We start from the raw sequence: 17,001 nt of genomic DNA, 5'->3' as shown, positions 1-17,001 counted from the left end.
GTCTTGGTTGATCCCTCAAATCTTCGCTCAGGTCCTCGTTTGGAGGCTTCCCTAAAAGCTTGGGATAGGCGCTCGACCGCGCTTATAGCTTGGCTAGCCAATCTCATAAATCAAGCAGTGGCTGACCTCAACCGAGTGGCGAGTGTCTCCCTGAGAAAGAAATCTCTCCTATTTATAGATCAGTTAATGAACTGCCTGCCCATGCAATCTCGAAGTATTGTAGCTGCGTGATGAGCAAGCATGTTCCACTCCTTCACACTTTCGAGCAAATCAATAGCAGCGCGAATCGCCTCGGTATATGTCTCGACTTCTCCTTCTCCGCCAGTCTCACATTGGCGGACAAGCAGGATGGCCGAGACAAAGATGTGGTGCGACAATGCCCTTTGTCGGTCAGCATAGATTGCATCGCTAAGGAGAGTCAAATCCGTGTTTTGTACGTACCACTGTTTCCGCAAGGACGATGGCTGGTCCCAATTGCGGTTGATCCAAATGACACTCATGGCCGAGCTTACGCTAACAGCTTTTGCCCAGCTATATTCGTCCGGATCTGAGAGCCATTGAGCCTGAAGATTGCGGTGTAACCGAAGGCGTAGATGTAAGAGAACCAGAGTAAGGTCGTAGCGTTGCCATTTTATCCACGGCTGGTCAAATTCAATCTGGCGTATCTCTTCGTTTGCAGTATCTATATCGGGCTGGAGATGAGGGGGAAGCGTATCGATAATCTGTGCCAGTTCCTCGTCCGCACTCCGCACTGCCTTGGTGAGCTCGTCCAGCGATTTGAGACCTGATCGAATCGTAGCTCGAAAGCGATACACGACGATTGCTGATCGTGCCATGAAAATGTGGTAATCAACCTGGTCATGAGCGCTGTTGCCGTCGTCTTTATGCGACATGACACGAGGAAGAGGTACATCAAAGTCTATCTCGTCAATCACGGGTGGTCGGTATGGTAAATTCAACCTAGTTTCCGAGCAAAGGGTGTCAGCAGTACTTCTAAGTGCCCCTTGTAATGTAGTAAGACCCGCAGGGGTTAAATGTTACCATTCACAGATAACAAGAGTCCACCAGAGCCGGTGCTGGGCTTCTTCGCTCAAGCATGAACCAGCAGCACGAGAGTAGGGTGTGTTCAACCCGATTCGCCCGGCAACGCGTATAGCGGACGTCCACATGTGCTGGCCTAGTTCGATATCTCCCCAGGTGTTGAAGCACATACCGAGAACCGCGATCGCTTGAACTGTATGGATGCTTGGGGCTCTCATGAAGTCAGCGCGCCAGAGAGCAAAGATAGCCGCATCATACCACATGCGCGATGTACTTCGACGGTTTTGAGTGCCTAGTACGTCAATTAATCCAGAAGCAATGCAGAGAACCAAGGAGGTACGCACCTCGTGGCAGTACCTGCCCCTCACCTTCGTCGTCCCCCATCATAAGGAGCGCGGCCTGTAACAGTTGCATATTCAGTACTTCAATAATCGTTTCAGAAAAGGCCCACTGATGCACTCACGCTGAGAACGCTAAAGTACACAGCCATCCATGAAGCGTTTTGCGTCTCGATCGTGGACCCCGCTTCTATGGCGAAGATAAAGCTATCGCACTCGTTCTCAAACCGGGGATACTCGACAGCGTAATGCACCCATGAGTTCCATTTCTTGTCGTAAGCAATAAGCTGTTTGCTGCAGTTTCGATCTGGGAGAACAATGTCTGCCCAACTTGTGACAGTGGAGCCTGATCCTATCGAGGCAGCCGAGAGACTATCCCAAAGCCTATCTTCGAGACCTTCCTCATCGTGGTCGGGTCTATGCTTCCGGTTCGACCATGTCGATAAAGACCGGGGTGACCGCTCCTTGACAGACGACTTATTTCTGGATAGCTGACCGTTCTGTGCCCGGAGGCTCTCGAGTTCAAGCCGCAAATACTGGTTCTCGCTGCTCAGTTCCGCGTGTGTAGGTATGTTGGGCGCATCCTGCCACCTAGAGGATGAGCGGAAGGTTGCAATACTTCATTAGCGCGCTTATCTCCACCCCCGGACGTACATTTTCATTTCACCCCGCACAATGACCATCTCCCGCGTACACGCATCGGCCTCTCCACGTTTTATGCAGGTTGAGCATGGGACTGTTTTGTCGCACTTCACCTTTCGAGTCGCACAGGAGCGGCAGCTCCGAGGAGCTCTCTGCGTTGTTCGAAAAGGCGCCTCGTTCGCCGACAAGTAAGCCATGATTGTGCATTGTTGACTTTGTTGTGCCTGAGCTGGAGAGGAGGACGACGAGGATAGTCACGTGTTAATCCTGCTTATCTAACCACTTCTATCTGCCCCACTTCAGGTACGATCTCCGGTGACCGGCGCGCTCGTCCAGCAGCACTTGTTCCACCGTACTTCTTTCGGTGTACTCCGGTCCCTTGGAGAGATATGTAGGACGAGTTCCCCACTATCATCATGCTTGCCCTCACTTTCATATACGACCCGATAACTCACCCGAGCTCATCCAGCCCCTGATAGTTAGCCCTTTTTCCGAGGTATGTAAGACGCGTCTTACCCCCGCTATCCTCAGCCTGGTGTTGACGTCCTCCGTGTTCAGCCCACCATGGCCTCGATTACCGTCTTCCAAGGCGCCGTCATTCATTCGACCGATCCTCAGACCCTTGAGACTCTCGGTGAAGCTACCCTTGTCGTCACTGACGGTCGCATCTCCGCCTTCTACAAGTCCACCGACGAGATCCCCGCCGATGCATTCGCCGCAGACGCTCCGATCCAACGTCTGCCTCCCGGTGAATTTCTGATCCCCGGCTTCGTTGACACACACAATCACGCTCCACAGTGGCCAATGCGCGGTCTTGGTCAGGGACTTCACATCCTAGACTGGCTCAATGAAATTACATTCCCCGTTGAAGCGCGCTTTGCCGATCCCCAGTACGCCGCCGAGATGTACGAGCATACCGTCGATGATTTTCTGCGCCAGGGTATCACGACAGCATCATACTATAGCTCCAGGCACCTTGAGGGAACCAAGATACTAGCAGACATTTGCAATAGGAAGGGACAACGGGCGTTTGTTGGGAAGTGCAACATGGATCGCAACGCGCCGGATTACATCTGTGAGAAGAGCGCAGGGGACTCGCTACGTGAGACGGAAGAGTGCATTGAACATATTTGCTCGCTTCCTGGTTGTTCGAAGCCCATGCACGCGCTTGTCAAGCCCGTCGTGACGCCCAGGTTCGCCATCTCCTGCACACCAGAGCTCCTCCAAGGCCTCGGCGACATCGTCAAGCGCGATGATACTTTGGCGATTCAGACACACTTCAACGAAGCTCAGCAAGAAATCGACGCCACAACGGAGCTATTCCCACAATTCGGTGGCAGCGAGGCCGACCTGTACGAGAGTTACGGTCTTCTCAACGCACGATCGATCCTCGCTCACTGTACCATCATGACCGACCACGAAAAGGAGCGAATCGAGGCACTAAAGTGTGGTGTCGCACATTGCCCCATTGCCAACATGACTGTCGGCGGAGGCTTCATGGTCGCTCCGGTTCGAGACTTTCTCCGTCGCGGAATCAAGGTCGGGCTCGGAACCGACAGTGGCGGTGGTTGGGCATCACAAATGCTAGCTGTTATTCGCCAAGCCATGATCGCTTCAAACGCGCGCGAGGTGCTCTCGGACGGGAAGGACAAGGCTCTATCCTTTGAGGAGGTATTCTATCTCGCGACGCTGGGAGGAGCGAAGGTTCTCTGTCTGGAAGATCAGATTGGTAGCTTCGCCGTCGGCAAGGAGTTTGATGCCGTCTGGGTGACAACCTCCACTGGGTTGCAGTCGGCAATGACACCGCGCGAAGAGAAGGACTCGCTGAGGAGGATATTCGAGAAGTATATCATGACTGGAGATGATCGCAATGTAGCGCATGTGTATGTCAGGGGGCGCCGAGTAGCAGGAATTAGATGAAGAGCGCGAGCAGCCCTAATTTAGGTCGGTAATGATTATTTACTTTGGCAATGGAATCTACATTGGGCAGCCTATAATGTCTTGGAAATTCGCTAGTATGCGACCTTTGATGGAAGGGCATCAGGGCATCCCACCTCGAGATACGAACATTGTCGGCCTCCCGTCAGGATCCGGAGGTAGCTGAGAATCCTGCTTGAACAGATTCCCTACCGCGGGGTAAGATTGATAGCGAGAAGCTTCTACAAACGGTTGAATTTCCTAAGTAACGGTGAACTGATGGGCTTAAATATCCTGTATCTAGCAGGTACCTCGTTCTTCTCTAATGACAAGTGACTTTTAATGCACTATTGGATACCTGATGTAGCTCATGAAGATATATATTTTTGCTGATATACCGCAAGCAATATCTTGAAGCTACAAAGGCACGGGATGCTAGAAGTTAGGATTTAGTCAATTTATTATCAAAACAAGGCTTTTTCCTTCAGCAGAGCCTGAAGCAACATGATAAACCAGTAATTACATCCATGTATACTGTTTGTGGTGCCGGTCCTCAGCGGCAAGCGTACGCGTCTTTCGTGTGCGGCGGAGATAAGCACAACAACCACGGATATACGGAGGAGATCTAATGGAGGGACTGAGGCATCAAGAATGTCTTGGCAATGCCCGGCTGGAGGAATTTAGAGCAGGCCGTGTTGATTGGTTGATGCGTTTGTTTTGCCGACTTACGAGTTGCGCGTCGCCTCCTGAGCCGCTCCTCGTCCGCTCAAGCAGGTGCGCCAGGCAGCCTCGAAGCCGATAGATCGTCTCCCCGCGACCATCTGCTTTCCCGTAGTGCGCCCAGTGTCATGATGATCAATCTTCGTATTGAGTACCTCAGACACATGGAAAACCCAAATCATAAATGCCGACACATGATGATACAACGAACACCTGAAAGATCGCTGCTCGTTCAAGTACAGTATTACTGGCCTTGATTCGCCTCATCATCAAGTTGTCTTTTCGAGCCTTCAGTGACCAAAGCTATCAATTGAACCACCCAGGTTTCCCGACTCGAGGCTCACAGTAGGATCATCCCAAATCAGCTCATCAAACCAGCTGAGGAAATCGTGGCTGGTCATTGGTTCCTGGAGAGGTAAGACAGTGGTGAGATTGTTATGGGGCCCGTTGATTTGAGCATTTGCTCGAAGAGAATTCATGATGCCAGACGAGGCCTGGTCCACGTACTGGTTAGCTTCGGTTCTGTGCTCGTGTCGAGGCTCGTGGTTGAGTGTATCGTCCAGCAAGGCGGCTATAACCTTGCTTATTTGGACACAGACTTGAAAGTCCGGTCGAACGGGTAACTGCTGTCGCTCAAAGTATGCAAGAAGGACGCTCAAGTCGCGAATTATCTGCGATCTAGGTGTTGTAGTTGGCAAGGGGTTCCCACTCACGGTGCTGTGGTGGAGCTCTGTTGCGAGAATGCCAGCACCGGGGAGTCCATAGTAGGAGAACTGGATACAAGATGAGCCATGAGCCAGTATACTGTGCAGATGCCTTGTACTTACTAGCCAAGCGTATCCTTCGTAATGTTTCGGGCGTGAGTGCTGCTGCTGGATAAAGTCGAGCACGCCAGAAAGCAGCTTCATGGATGTCTCCAACAGGCAACTGATGGCAACTTGACCGTCTTGGAGAAGCATCCGCTCTATCTGGAAACCACTGTATAAATATTGAAGATGGATGACCAAGAGTGTCACGCAGAGCTGCGGGCTCCACGTCGTCCAGCTGCTGGTTTGATACCGGTACTGGGATGGGATTTCGTCCCACGCAGCCTGATACGTATTGTATAACTCCCTAGACAGGCTCATTAGTACAGTGTGTTGCTGATAGTCTTGAGACGTACCTGAGCTTTTCGGAGAATGAAGGACCCCTATTTCCCAAGGATAGGCATAGGACTGTCTCCTGAAGCGCAGCCTGCTGGTAGCGAAGTCGAAGAAAGCTCGATTGTCGAATAATTTCCCCGCGTCCAATAATGTTCCCCCATCCACCATCGCCAGCACTCTGTAGTACTGCCTGAAGTTGGCTGTTCTGGAAGATAATTTCGTGGTCGTCTATGTCGAGAGGCATCGCCCTGTCGCAAAAGTCGTTGCCAATCCGTGGAGGTCTTCCAAGGAAGGTAGCGAGGCTCTTATCTCTAGTGACCGCGAATGCAAAGATCCTCTTTCGAGTTTCCAGTATGAAAAATGGGACTTCTGGTGGAGATGACTCGAGTCGATGAAAGCCCATTATAAAGAGCTCCGCGACGAACTCGTTGAACCGGTGATAAAGAGTGTTGCCTGTCAGAAGAATAAGCACTGCTCCACTAATGGTAGACTACCGGCCACGCACTTGCATCTCCAAACAGGAATGACGACAGGAGAAGGTTCATAAGCCGTGCCCAGACGGTTAGGTCATTGGCCTGATTGAAAGTATCACATATTTGGATACACGCCTTACTCGTAGTGTACATTGTAGTGGCGAATTTAGCATCGTGGGTTGGAGATTGAGTATAGTGAGAGGCGACCCCCGATATGGCGAAGAGTAGCGCGATATACTCCAGTCGAATGTTCTCCCCAATATAGGATTTGTAAAACTCAACCGCGGATAGATGGGCAGACAAAGGTGACAGTTTATTCCTGAGGTTCGCTTGAATTCTATCAGATGTGGCATCAAGATTAACATCCTGACCGTGACTTTCCCGAAACTCCCGAAGAAAGCTCGAGAATGGATCCATGATCAATGGTCGTGGAATAATCGTGTACCGGGGGCCGCCAAAATACCCAGATAGCACTTGCTCCAGACGGGCTGAGGAAGCCAGTAGTGTTTTGAGTGCTTGTACGATAGAGGCGAGTTGTGTCACGGTATCCTTCCGGGTGTGAAACGGTGTTGGAGTAGGAACTGGTGAAAATCTTGGTAATAAACGAAGGGCACTGGAACCACCTAGATATCCAGATGGGCTAGTGCTAGGCACCGGTTCGGCCTCATCGTGGCTCTGTTGCTTGTCTAGATGAGATGCTTGATTAAGCGAGTCCCTCTGTGGAGACTGTCTACTCTGGGCTCGCGAATCATGCTTCTGGCCACGATAAGGACGGAATCTTGTCGTAGATCGAGTCAAGGGAGCGGGATGATAGAAGCACTGGGTTATGTTAGGGCAAATTCTTTGAATTATGAAGTAGCATACTCTGTCTGACATGCCACGAGTCTGGCATCGGCCACAGACGGGCGTGGCATGGTTACACCGCACTTTTGAGAGTCGACACGGCTCACACGAGGTGGGCTTCCCGTTCCGCCTATACATGGAGGAAAAATCGCTAGCGGGCCTATCATTGGCGATGGACGATCTATCAAGCATGAGTTGTGAAGGGGAGGCCAAGATAGAGCCAAATTCTACTCCGAAATGCCTCAAAGCTGCACGTGACCTACTCCGACGCTTGACGGAATGCACCTTCCTAAAAAGGTAACTCCGTCCTAGCCCCGGCAGCTTCTCGACCGCCGCACTTGGAGAAAATCCCACCAAAACGTGAAAAGATCCAAGGTACGCCTTTCATGCCTCCTGTCATCTATCATGTACCAGGACTGTATGCTCCCCAGGCCGTGCATTGAGGCCCCGATCTCGGCATGCAGACAGTGGAACCGCAAAGGCGGCTATCATCGGCTCCACCATGTCACCGAAGGGCGTAAAAAGACAAAATGAGACGAAGAGAGCTCAACAATGACGAGGAAAGTTTATCAATCCAATATCACCACAAGATGCGTCTTGGTTTCATAGGGTTGGGCGTCATGGGAGTGCCCATGGCGCGCAATCTCAGCCGACACTTTCCTCTCACTGTATGGAATCGAAGCCCGTCGAAGTACGCTCTCCTCAAAGAAACCGGTGCAAAAGTCGCGACCGCCGAAAGCCCAGTGGAAGTCGTCGCACAGTCCGATATAACATTCGTCATGCTCTTCAATGCCCTCGCTTTCGACTCGATTCTCACTCCCGACTTTTACAGCACGCTTCGCGGCAAGACATTGGTGAATACAAGCTCTGTCGGGGTCGAATTCAACAAATTCCTCGCGGGGAAGGTTCACGCTGCCGGTGGTACATTCCTTGAAATGCCTGTCAGTGGAAGCAAAGTACCTGCTGAACAGGGCCAGCTTGTTGGCCTCATGGCTGGAGATCCTGAGGTTGCGGACGGTATTCGGCCCTTCGTGAAGCCACTTACAAAGTCCGCTGTTTATTGTGGTCCAATAGGCTCGGGCCTGAAAGCAAAGTACGCGGTGAATACCCTGCTTATTACGCTGACCGTTGGTCTCTCCGAATCCGTCAACCTTGCCCGCGCTCAGGGTCTTGATCTTGAAGCCTTCGAGCGGGTACTCGAGGCTTGCCCAATGGCCTCACCGTACTCGAAACTCAAAGTTGCAAAGATTCGAAATAATGACTGGTCGGCACAAGCTTCGTTGAAAGATTGCTACAATAGTACGCAGCTTATTGAGTCGGCGGCTGCGGCAGCAGAGACGCGGTCACCGTTAATGGAGGCTTGCGGGAAGCTGTATAAAGAAGCCATGGAGGCAGGCCTTGGAGAGGAAGATATGATTTCTATTGTGAAAACAGTGGGAGGAGACAAAAAGGCAGGATCCAGGATATAGACGAATTCATGTACAATTTCTATTTAATCCCCTTTGTAGATCGCGCTTACTATTTCCTCACCGTTGATACATGCTCAACATTCCCAAACTCTCCAACACCCCATAACTTCTCTGGAAGTGGAGGCGGAACCGCAAGCTGGGCTTGGATGCGCTTCGAGGCCTCCGCGAACTTACTACGCAAACCCTCCCAGGGTTGCGAGAGATTGACCAGCTTAAAGTCCCGCTTCCTCCATTCCCCATCCACAAGAACGTGCTTGACATCGCCTGCATTCGCGTGCAGCACAATAGCCGCAATCGGGTCGCTCCACCCTAACATGTTCGGACTATCCCCGTTGAACACGACCAAGTCGGCCTTTGCACCGACATTGATAACGCCGATATCGTCGCGGTGCAAAGCGCGTCCGCCCTGGCGAGTTGCTAGCAGGAACGCCTGCTCGACGGGCATCGGGTTGGCGTTAGGCAGGCGACCTGTATCGAGTGTCTTCGTGTAGTTTCGCAAACGGACCAGTTGCAACCACAGTCGTGTTTGGCTCAACATGTCACCGGAGAAGGTCCACGTGGTATCGAGGCCCAGTGAGGCTTGGTCAGAGATTAGATGTCCTGTGCTCTGCCCGTGGCCGTAGTGGCATTCGGACTCTGGTGTGATTGAGACGAACATGTCGTTGTCACGGAGCGCTTTCATGTCGGACTCGGTGAGGAAGGGAGCATGGGAGAAGATGATGGGCAATCCGGCTGAGTGTATCTCGTTATCTGCGCAGACACGAGTCGGCGATGAGTTTCCTTCTGTGGTAGAATGTCAGTCAGAAGTGGCCTGCATGGTGGTAGAGAACCTACGCGGCCAAGGACCACCCAGATGGTGAAGAGTGAGAGCTTGAAGGTTCAACGTCCTATGAAGTTCGAGTGAGTATTCGGGATTCATGGCTCAAAGGATGTTGATAGACGTACTCCTTTTTCTCTTGTATGAATTCTAGACCTTTGCCATCTCCGTTGAGGAGAGTCCAACTAAGCCCATCGAGCGAAAGTCCGGGCAGCACCCGCCTACTTTCATCCTGCTCCAGCCCTCCATAGGCTGCCCACTGTTCATCCGCCGAGAAGGTTGGACGAGGTGCGACGTCGTAGCACCACCAGACGCGAGCACCACTTTCAACAGCCGCACGGTATCCCGACTCCATGACAGGCGCCGACCAATTGTTATGGGCATGCTCAACGCACGAAGTCACGCCGGAGTTCAGACCCTCGAGGTACCCCTCAAGCGAACTAATGTGTATATCTTCAGGAGTAAATGCCGCTCTCGCGCCTTCCGAAGCTTGACTGACCCAGTCAAAGTATTGCGAGAGGGTCACATTCGGGCCTAGGGTGCGGTAGACGGTCTGCCACATGTGAACATGCGTGTTGACGAAGCCAGGCGAGACGATCTTGCCGGACACGTCAATTATCTCGACTCCTTCTGATTTAGGTAAGGCTTCAAAATCTTCTTCAACTGCGGAGATGCGGTCATTGTCGATCAGGATGGAAGCTTTCCGGAGCACCCGGATCGATTGGCTCGTTTGATCGAAGGCCAACACTGTGCCATCTTTCAGGATCTTGGAGGGCATGGTTGCTTTGGTTGTTTTGTTGTTTCGATATTTGCTCAACTGGGCAAGAGATAGATAGTGCCAATATATAGCGGCGACAGCAGCCGCTTCAATGTATGGAGTCCTCCGCAGTCTGATGGGCCCGACGTGGTGATGACAAACTTCGGCCTTCGCTCGCACCGAAAATGCCGACGGACGGAGGTCGGAAGATAGAGTGCCGATTGTAAGTATACGTATGAACCCGCTGTTTAAATGCTCTACTCTGGTATAAGACTAGGTGTAGAGAATCGGATTCGAACGGCGTTTTCGTATGAATCAGCGTGTAAGCGGCGAGGTCGCATCAGTGGCCGAGTACATGCCAGCCGGTCTTCACCCGCGGCGGTGTCCTAGCAAGCAACGAGATGTCAAGCTACGAAGGATGTACGAAAGAGGAAGGAGAGACTGTATGTTAATTGATCCAGAAACAGCGATTCCAAGAGGTTGTTTATCCAGCGATGCCAAGGGGGTTGCTCAAGATTTGGCCCAAAGGGGTCAGGCCTAATTAGGGTGCCCGAGCCTGTCGAAGCTGCCTGAGGCACCCGCTGTGAGACGGCGATTATTTCAGATGAGTAGCCTAAGACCTTCTCAAGAGGTAGGACGTTCAGCTACCCGGAGTCGGTGGTAGCATCGAAAAGATGCAATTTTTTTCTGTGTTTTCGCTATGTTTTTCACTTTTCATATACAGATCAATCGAAATCAAACAAAGGAAACCAAAAGGTATGACAATCAATGTTAGTACAACAATTTCGGAAACCCCTGTCCCATAACAATCCTAATTGAAAGGCGCCTAGATGAACAGCTGGGCCAAACCCCCAAGTGCCAGAAACGCCATGAAACCAGCAGACTTGAGATCCACAGCTGCCACTGCCCCGTTCGTCTCGGTGAAATCTGCTTGCAAATCCTCAGTCGTAGTCGCAGTTGAAGTCGAAGTCGCACTGGACGCCGCAATCACGCTTGTCGCCACAGTGACAGTAGCAGTGGCATTCGCATTGGTGTTGCACCAGGCCTGGCCTGCTTCGGAGCCCTTGATTAGGCACTCGGCAAGGTCTCCGACAGTTTGATCTTGGGCGAGACAGTAGTAGTCGCAGTTTGAGTAGGAGATGACGGGGGCCGAGCCGCAGCAGGTGGTCATAAGATCGAGGTAGGTGCTGTTACTGTTGGGCATGGCGCATGCGGCATCCGTGGTAGGAATGTCATAGAGTTTGGAAATGGCAGGTCGATGATGCAGAGGCAGCTGATCCGGTGGCTGTTGTGGTAGTAGACATGGCGAGTGGATGTTTTGACCAGACGATAGATAAAGAGGGATAGAGGTTGGATATAAACTTTGGAATCTTGTTCAAATGAGTAAGGAGCCGGGTTGAACTGGTACTTATATGTGGTATATAATTCATTAATAAGTACATTCATCGAGCTGAATCCGTCTATCATTTATCCTCTGCATATCTGCTTTAGGGTAAAGATTGCGCCTACAGGATGTATGTCCAAAATTAGTTCTGATGTAGGTGCCACATTGATCCAGCTTTTTGTGGGCTGTCCAGCTCGATACCAGCTCATCCCTGGATTAGGAGGCCCAGGTACGAGAGGATCTCTATTGGCCATGGCTGCAAGGCCCGCTGGTGGGTATTCCAATTCAAGATAATCGCTCCACTTCGCTTAGATTTGGAAGCATTATCTGGTTGTTGTAGGCACGTTCATGGCCGGATATCGAAATAAATGGGAATGAGATCTACTTGTAGCTGACGCTTGCTATTGTAGGTTTACTGCCTACTCCGGTTTGGAGAGAACTGATTAAGATCCTGGCAAATGTCACGTACAGGCTATAGGTACTCGGGCGAATGAACATCACGTTGCTTACCGGTTAATGTATAGTCCGAGTCGGCCTAATGCATAGACATGATAGTTAGTCCCGGCTTCCCGCGAGGTGTAGTCGACGGCCGGGATGACCTACGGGCCGTCGATCGGTAGACATCAACTCGTTCCGACGGATCAAGGTCGGCTACGTTCTATTTTCAGGGCCGGTAACCGTCAACGTGCCCTGAATCGGAAACAGGCCATAGAGCAGTTGTGGCTTCGCTGGATATGACTCGGTCCCCACGATGCTTCCCCACAATGAGGGGGCATCCACTCTATGTATGTGTATCCAGCCATCGGGTGGAAGCTTTTGCGTGGAGTGTGCTAAGTTTATCAGCCTATTTATCTTAAAAATAGATGTGCTGGGTCCGCTATCTTAGGGTTCAAGTTAGTATGGTCCTAAAGAGATCTACTGGGCTGGACTGCAGCGTTCTGCAAGAAGCCACTCCGATGACGATCGCAGCACATTGGAAATGTAGAGTCAATGGATCTCGAGCTGTCGAAACAAACATTTCCCTACATCGGAGCCCTCCATCAGGACACAGAAGAAAATACACCATTTTCTGAACCACCCCTGACCCCCAACATGAACGAACTGCTGTGGGATGGTAATTTTCCTGGTAGCCTGTTTTCTGATAAGACTTTCGCTACCGTGTCCAAGAACCTTACCGGGCTGGCCACTCAGCATCTGCATCACTTGTGGTACCAACGCAACGAGCTACTCTGGGCGAGGACGACGACTGCAAGCGAAAGTACATTGCGCGCTGTCTTTTTCGACGTATCGCTCGTACGATATACATAGAACCCGGTCCATTTAGAGTATATTCTGATGATCTTCGCCCGTCTAACGTGCTCGTGCCCGCGGCAGAGAATGCAGACTTCAGCGTCGCAGCTGTGGTTGACTGGGGGTTTGCATACGTCGCACCGAATGAGTTTACCTACGCTGCACCCTGGTCTTCAATCTCCGACTCACTCGAGGAATGGGACCAAAGCGGCCTCAATTCGTGTCACGCTATATTCCCTACCTCAACCTATTCCTCCGCATCCTCGGCGCCTGCGAAGAGCGGTTGGATGAACATATGGTATTCAATGAATATGTGGAACTGTAGCCTCATCAAGAGAATAGGTTTTAGTAGGGATATAGAGAGACTAAGTATATGTCGCAACCGCTCAGTAGTATGTACAGAATCATAAAAAGTTCATAACAGTAGAACTGTAAAGCCCACATATTGCGACATAGAAAACACATTGGCTAATTCACAGGTCAATAAATGACTAGATCAACAGACAGACATCCCGTCTTTCTATTCAGAATTCCACATGACTACTCCGTTCTCATTAGCCCAACCCTGAACCCTCAGCATCTCCTCATAAGCCCCGTTCCTCCCCAATTCGTCAACCAATTTGCCGTATTCCTCCTCCGTGTACTGATGATTGGGCCCCTCGTGGACATGCAGCTGAGACTGGGGCACATAACTATCGCCGGTGCCTAGGGGAACCAGCCCTTCTTCTCGAGATCCTTCAAAACAGCAATGACGTACCGCTGGCAGTGCTGTGGCTCAATATCCCAGCAAGCCTGGCGGAATTTCTTCATGTCGGACTCCCTGATGCTGCAGATCCGGTCCCTCCTCAAGACTTTGTAATGGTCAAAGCGCTTCATCGGCTCGGTATACCGCGAGTATCTGGGCCAGGCGAGCCACTCGTGGTTCGAATGGTAGAAGGTACAGTAGTCGTCGCCCGGAATCACAATCATCATTATCCAGTGCTCGGGCTGGTCTTGTCTGTCATTCCCACGTAGAGGTCGTAGGAACCCACTGCTGGCTCGGGGGTCTTTTGATCCTCTTCTGAGGACACGGAGAATAAGTCGATTAGGTCTTCGTCATTGTCTAGGGACTTCTCGCTTCTTCTTGGAGTCGATTCGTAAGGTCCAAGTAGATCTTCTATGAGATCCGGCGTCTTTTCTTTCCCTCCCGATGACACCGACGAAAACTCCATAAGGTCCTCCATAGGATCTAGACTGATTGCTTGCTCTGTCGGAGACGGTATTCTTTCCAACTTCTAGCTTCTGTTGACTTGGTACTATGTCGCTGGGAATAGGCGGTAAATAGTTCTACTTATACGGACAAACATTCGAAGGGACTAATCTTCCATTTTTAAATACACGGGATGGAAAAACTAAGGAGATGCTTCTCTTTCGAACACATCTTTGTCTTTGTTTGTTGCCGGCTCGACGTCTCTTTGTGGTTGGACCAACTCCAGACGGGGATTCGGGTGGTTCTTTCAGCATCGTGTTTCGAGCAGTCGACGCCCTTTGACGAGATATGTTTAGTATCCACTAAAGACAATTGCATACCAGAAATATCACCGTGCGAAGGGTGTGTTTCAGAAGCTTAATATGTATGACTATCGCGGAGGAGGCGCTCCTCTCGCTAACAAAGGAGCTGTAGATGTGATTGAAAACACTCGTCCCGCATCTTAACTTTCTCTATGCCAATGGCAATTCCGCCAAGTAATATATAAGGTGGTACAAGGCATATATTGTGAGAAATCATGGTCTCGTTGCCCCGTTGTAGAGTCATGCGCTCCTGGGCGTGTCGTAGCTACTGGGTTGCGCTTGACCAAATGGGTCTTCTAGAGCTAGAGCTATAGTAAGATAGCCTTCACGATTATACTTATTCCTAGTTAGTTGTTTTTGCGCAATCGGGATGGGTTGTGAGCGCATACTCAACCCCAATCACGCAAGCGCTTTCTCGGTCCCGCAGGAGCAGCTCACACAAGACCAGAATAAACCCCAGCTACGCCTGATAATAAAAGTTAATACCTCTGCGATCAAGGATTGATTTCTGACGACTAGCAGATTTTGGATTTTGTTTTCGATTTTATTCCTTCATCATGTCATTTGTCTTCTCGCAGACGCGCGAATTCGAGGCTGCCAACAAGAAGTATGCAGCGTCGTTTAGCAAAGGCGATCTTGCGCTGCCACCAGCTCGGTAATTGCCTACACGTCGGTAGATCAGACTCACGTTTGTTCTAATCATGCCCCTGCAGGAAGGTCGCAGTGGTAGCTTGTATGGATGCTCGGCTCGGTCCGTGCCCTATGTCTACAGGACAATAATGGATGGTATTTACTAATTTATTATTTAGATCCGGCCAAAGTACTGGGCCTGGAGGAAGGAGACGCTCATGTGATCCGCAACGCGGGAGGGCGAGCCATCGATGCAATTCGCAGTTTGGTCATCTCGCAGCAGCTGCTAGGAACGAGGGAGATCGTACTGATACACCACGTATGTATTTCCTAGGACTACTCTGCAAGAGACGGACCGTGTGGAGTAAGAATGTGAAGGAAAGCCGAAGCTGATAAGTCCACACAGACGGATTGCGGAATGTTGACCTTCACGGACGAGGTCATCCGGGAGAAAATCAGGTCGGACTTGGGTCAGGATGCGGATCACATTGCGTTTTTACCTTTCACCGACTTGGAGAAGAGTGTGTTGGATGATATCAAGCTGCTTCAGGAGCACAGGCTGATTCTGGATGTTCCGATTACGGGGTACATCTACCACGTGGAAAGTGGAAAAATTAGCAAGGTGCAGAGGGTTTAGACTTCAAGTCGGTGATTTTTAGAGCGCAAGTTACCGGGGGTTGAGGAGTTGAATTGATGATATAGAAGTCAAATGAATGAGTTAAAGCCACCCGAGATCATGCCTGGATTCTTTAAGATTGTTTGTCTCATCAACGCGTATTACCAACTTTCGCCCCGAGATTTCCTTGTTCCGCAGCTTCAGCAGCCCAGTCTCTACTGCTTGGAATCCCCCAGAGAGGATGGAGATTCGTGGTGGTTTCAGGCGACCGTCTCCCAGATATGCTGTAAGCTCTTGTAGTAGATGACGGCCAAATGTCGGCTCATTGTGGAACAGTTTGACCTTAACGGTTGGGAGCATAATTGTGCTAAAGACAGGGCCCTCTACCACATCCTTTGGCAGACCGGCGAGGGCGACTAGAACGGACGATGGCTGGCCAGCCTCTTTGCATAGAGCCCTTGCACAGAGCCTCGCTGTTGTCGGCCCAACTGCATCAAATGCAAGCCGTAGCCTCCCATGCGTGATTTCTCGAATACGGCGCAGTGCTTCATCTGGGTCTTTGCGATCGAGGACAACATCAGCCCCGGCCTGTCGCAGGTACTCAAAGTTGACAGTCGAAGCAACTGTGATGACTGAAAGACCATATATTTTTGCAAGCTGGATCGCCATATATCCCGTGCTTGTCGCCCCTCCCCAGATCAACAGACACCGGTGCTCTCTAGCTGAAATTGGACATGGAACACTTGGTCCGATCCCCATGTACCGCTGGAGTGATATGGCCGCAGTAATTGCAGCAACTGGCAGAGCAGCCGCGGACTCGAAGCTCATACCGGACGGGATCCTCGCAACGGAACTGGCAGTGGCGATGAAAAATTCCTGATAGCTTCCAGAGTGTGACTTTGTATAGTCGGTCAACGTAAACACGGCGTCACCGACGCACAGGCTCGACATATTGTCGCCAACTGCCTCAATTACCCCTGAGGCATCGCGTCCGTTTACCCAGGGGAGTGAGCTGATGCCGAAATTGTAGGCTTTGCTCTGCCAGTCGACAGGATTTAGTGAGACGGCCACGCAGCGGATGAGCACTTCATCAGGACCAGGGATTGGAACAGGATGGTACGGCTCGAGAGTGTAGTCTGTGCCGATGGCTTTGATAAGTAACGCTGTGGCGAGGGTTGGTGTCCGAGGTTTTCGCGCGTATAGTGACATTTTTCATGATCTCTTGTGAACGGAGTTGATCTAAGCTATCTAGGTACAGTTGATTAAGGCGTTCATACTGGCAGGCCGCGTCCCATGTTATCATTGCGGATGCAAAGCACGTTACCCAATCTAGATCCTTTGATATCTCCAACTCTGCCACAGTGGAGACTG

General features: G+C 51.0%; 9 protein-coding genes across 9 annotated transcripts; 3 read left to right on the top strand and 6 right to left on the bottom strand.

Moving 5' to 3' along the window:
- Nucleotides 1–179: 179 nt before the first annotated feature.
- BJX68DRAFT_268323 (fungal specific transcription factor domain-containing protein) lies at nt 180–2,228 on the bottom strand (the record flags this gene model as incomplete). Its single annotated transcript, XM_071046056.1, has 6 exons — nt 180–381; nt 442–960; nt 1,042–1,333; nt 1,386–1,440; nt 1,505–1,970; nt 2,074–2,228. 6 exons carry the CDS (start codon nt 2,226–2,228, stop codon nt 180–182), a joined length of 1,689 nt encoding a protein of 562 aa, XP_070897469.1.
- Nucleotides 2,229–2,585: 357 nt separating this feature from the next.
- Nucleotides 2,586–3,941, top strand: BJX68DRAFT_256225 (putative guanine deaminase; the record flags this gene model as incomplete). The annotated part of the gene is made up of 1 exon (XM_071043151.1): nt 2,586–3,941. One exon carries the CDS (start codon nt 2,586–2,588, stop codon nt 3,939–3,941), a length of 1,356 nt encoding a protein of 451 aa, XP_070897468.1.
- A 903-nt stretch (nt 3,942–4,844) lies between these two features.
- Nucleotides 4,845–7,424, bottom strand: BJX68DRAFT_119704 (uncharacterized protein). Its single transcript, XM_071036094.1, has 4 exons — nt 6,306–7,424; nt 5,821–6,253; nt 5,486–5,771; nt 4,845–5,431 (listed from the first exon to the last, which is right to left on the bottom strand). Exons 1-4 carry the CDS (start codon nt 7,306–7,308, stop codon nt 4,949–4,951), a joined length of 2,205 nt encoding a protein of 734 aa, XP_070897467.1. The 5' UTR covers nt 7,309–7,424; the 3' UTR covers nt 4,845–4,948.
- A 71-nt stretch (nt 7,425–7,495) lies between these two features.
- BJX68DRAFT_240118 (NAD(P)-dependent oxidoreductase) lies at nt 7,496–8,612 on the top strand. The gene has a single exon (XM_071040634.1). The coding sequence runs from the start codon at nt 7,647–7,649 to the stop codon at nt 8,583–8,585; it is 939 nt and encodes a 312-aa protein (XP_070897466.1). The 5' UTR covers nt 7,496–7,646; the 3' UTR covers nt 8,586–8,612.
- On the bottom strand, nt 8,613–10,291 carry BJX68DRAFT_240116 (uncharacterized protein). Its single transcript, XM_071040633.1, has 3 exons — nt 9,531–10,291; nt 9,420–9,472; nt 8,613–9,368 (listed from the first exon to the last, which is right to left on the bottom strand). The coding sequence occupies exons 1-3, from the start codon at nt 10,178–10,180 to the stop codon at nt 8,635–8,637; spliced, it is 1,437 nt and encodes a 478-aa protein (XP_070897465.1). The 5' UTR covers nt 10,181–10,291; the 3' UTR covers nt 8,613–8,634.
- Nucleotides 10,292–10,985: 694 nt separating this feature from the next.
- BJX68DRAFT_268318 (uncharacterized protein) lies at nt 10,986–11,363 on the bottom strand (the record flags this gene model as incomplete). Its single annotated transcript, XM_071046055.1, has 1 exon — nt 10,986–11,363. The coding sequence occupies one exon, from the start codon at nt 11,361–11,363 to the stop codon at nt 10,986–10,988; it is 378 nt and encodes a 125-aa protein (XP_070897464.1).
- A 2,175-nt stretch (nt 11,364–13,538) lies between these two features.
- Nucleotides 13,539–14,056, bottom strand: BJX68DRAFT_268317 (uncharacterized protein; the record flags this gene model as incomplete). The annotated part of the gene is made up of 2 exons (XM_071046054.1): nt 13,539–13,820; nt 13,865–14,056. 2 exons carry the CDS (start codon nt 14,054–14,056, stop codon nt 13,539–13,541), a joined length of 474 nt encoding a protein of 157 aa, XP_070897463.1.
- Nucleotides 14,057–14,941: 885 nt separating this feature from the next.
- On the top strand, nt 14,942–15,651 carry BJX68DRAFT_268316 (beta-class carbonic anhydrase; the record flags this gene model as incomplete). The annotated part of the gene is made up of 4 exons (XM_071046053.1): nt 14,942–15,039; nt 15,098–15,135; nt 15,194–15,333; nt 15,421–15,651. 4 exons carry the CDS (start codon nt 14,942–14,944, stop codon nt 15,649–15,651), a joined length of 507 nt encoding a protein of 168 aa, XP_070897462.1.
- An 81-nt stretch (nt 15,652–15,732) lies between these two features.
- BJX68DRAFT_268315 (zinc-binding alcohol dehydrogenase family protein) lies at nt 15,733–16,839 on the bottom strand (the record flags this gene model as incomplete). The annotated part of the gene is made up of 1 exon (XM_071046052.1): nt 15,733–16,839. The coding sequence occupies one exon, from the start codon at nt 16,837–16,839 to the stop codon at nt 15,733–15,735; it is 1,107 nt and encodes a 368-aa protein (XP_070897461.1).
- Between the last annotated feature and the right edge of the window lie 162 nt (nt 16,840–17,001).

This window comes from Aspergillus pseudodeflectus (assembly GCF_044049435.1).
Source record: "Aspergillus pseudodeflectus strain CBS 756.74 chromosome Unknown BJX68scaffold_30, whole genome shotgun sequence".
Taxonomy (NCBI): domain Eukaryota; kingdom Fungi; phylum Ascomycota; class Eurotiomycetes; order Eurotiales; family Aspergillaceae; genus Aspergillus; species Aspergillus pseudodeflectus.
The sequence above is the reverse complement of the archived record's forward strand: the minus strand, read 5'-3'. Positions and strand labels throughout refer to the sequence as shown.

Excerpts from the sequence above, each read along its gene's own strand:
- BJX68DRAFT_119704 (XM_071036094.1), bottom strand. The coding sequence starts at position 7,308 with ATGCTTGATAGATCGTCCATCGCCAATGATAGGCCCGCTAGCGATTTT. Across the intron at positions 5,772-5,820 it reads TCATTCTCCGAAAAGCTCAG|GGAGTTATACAATACGTATC; the intron begins GTACGTCTCAAG and ends GAGCCTGTCTAG. Across the intron at positions 5,432-5,485 it reads ACGAAGGATACGCTTGGCTA|TTCTCCTACTATGGACTCCC; the intron begins GTAAGTACAAGG and ends TCTTGTATCCAG.
- BJX68DRAFT_240118 (XM_071040634.1), top strand. The coding sequence starts at position 7,647 with ATGAGACGAAGAGAGCTCAACAATGACGAGGAAAGTTTATCAATCCAA.
- BJX68DRAFT_240116 (XM_071040633.1), bottom strand. The coding sequence starts at position 10,180 with ATGCCCTCCAAGATCCTGAAAGATGGCACAGTGTTGGCCTTCGATCAA. Across the intron at positions 9,473-9,530 it reads TTCATACAAGAGAAAAAGGA|GACGTTGAACCTTCAAGCTC; the intron begins GTACGTCTATCA and ends CGAACTTCATAG. Across the intron at positions 9,369-9,419 it reads TCTGGGTGGTCCTTGGCCGC|AAGGAAACTCATCGCCGACT; the intron begins GTAGGTTCTCTA and ends ATTCTACCACAG.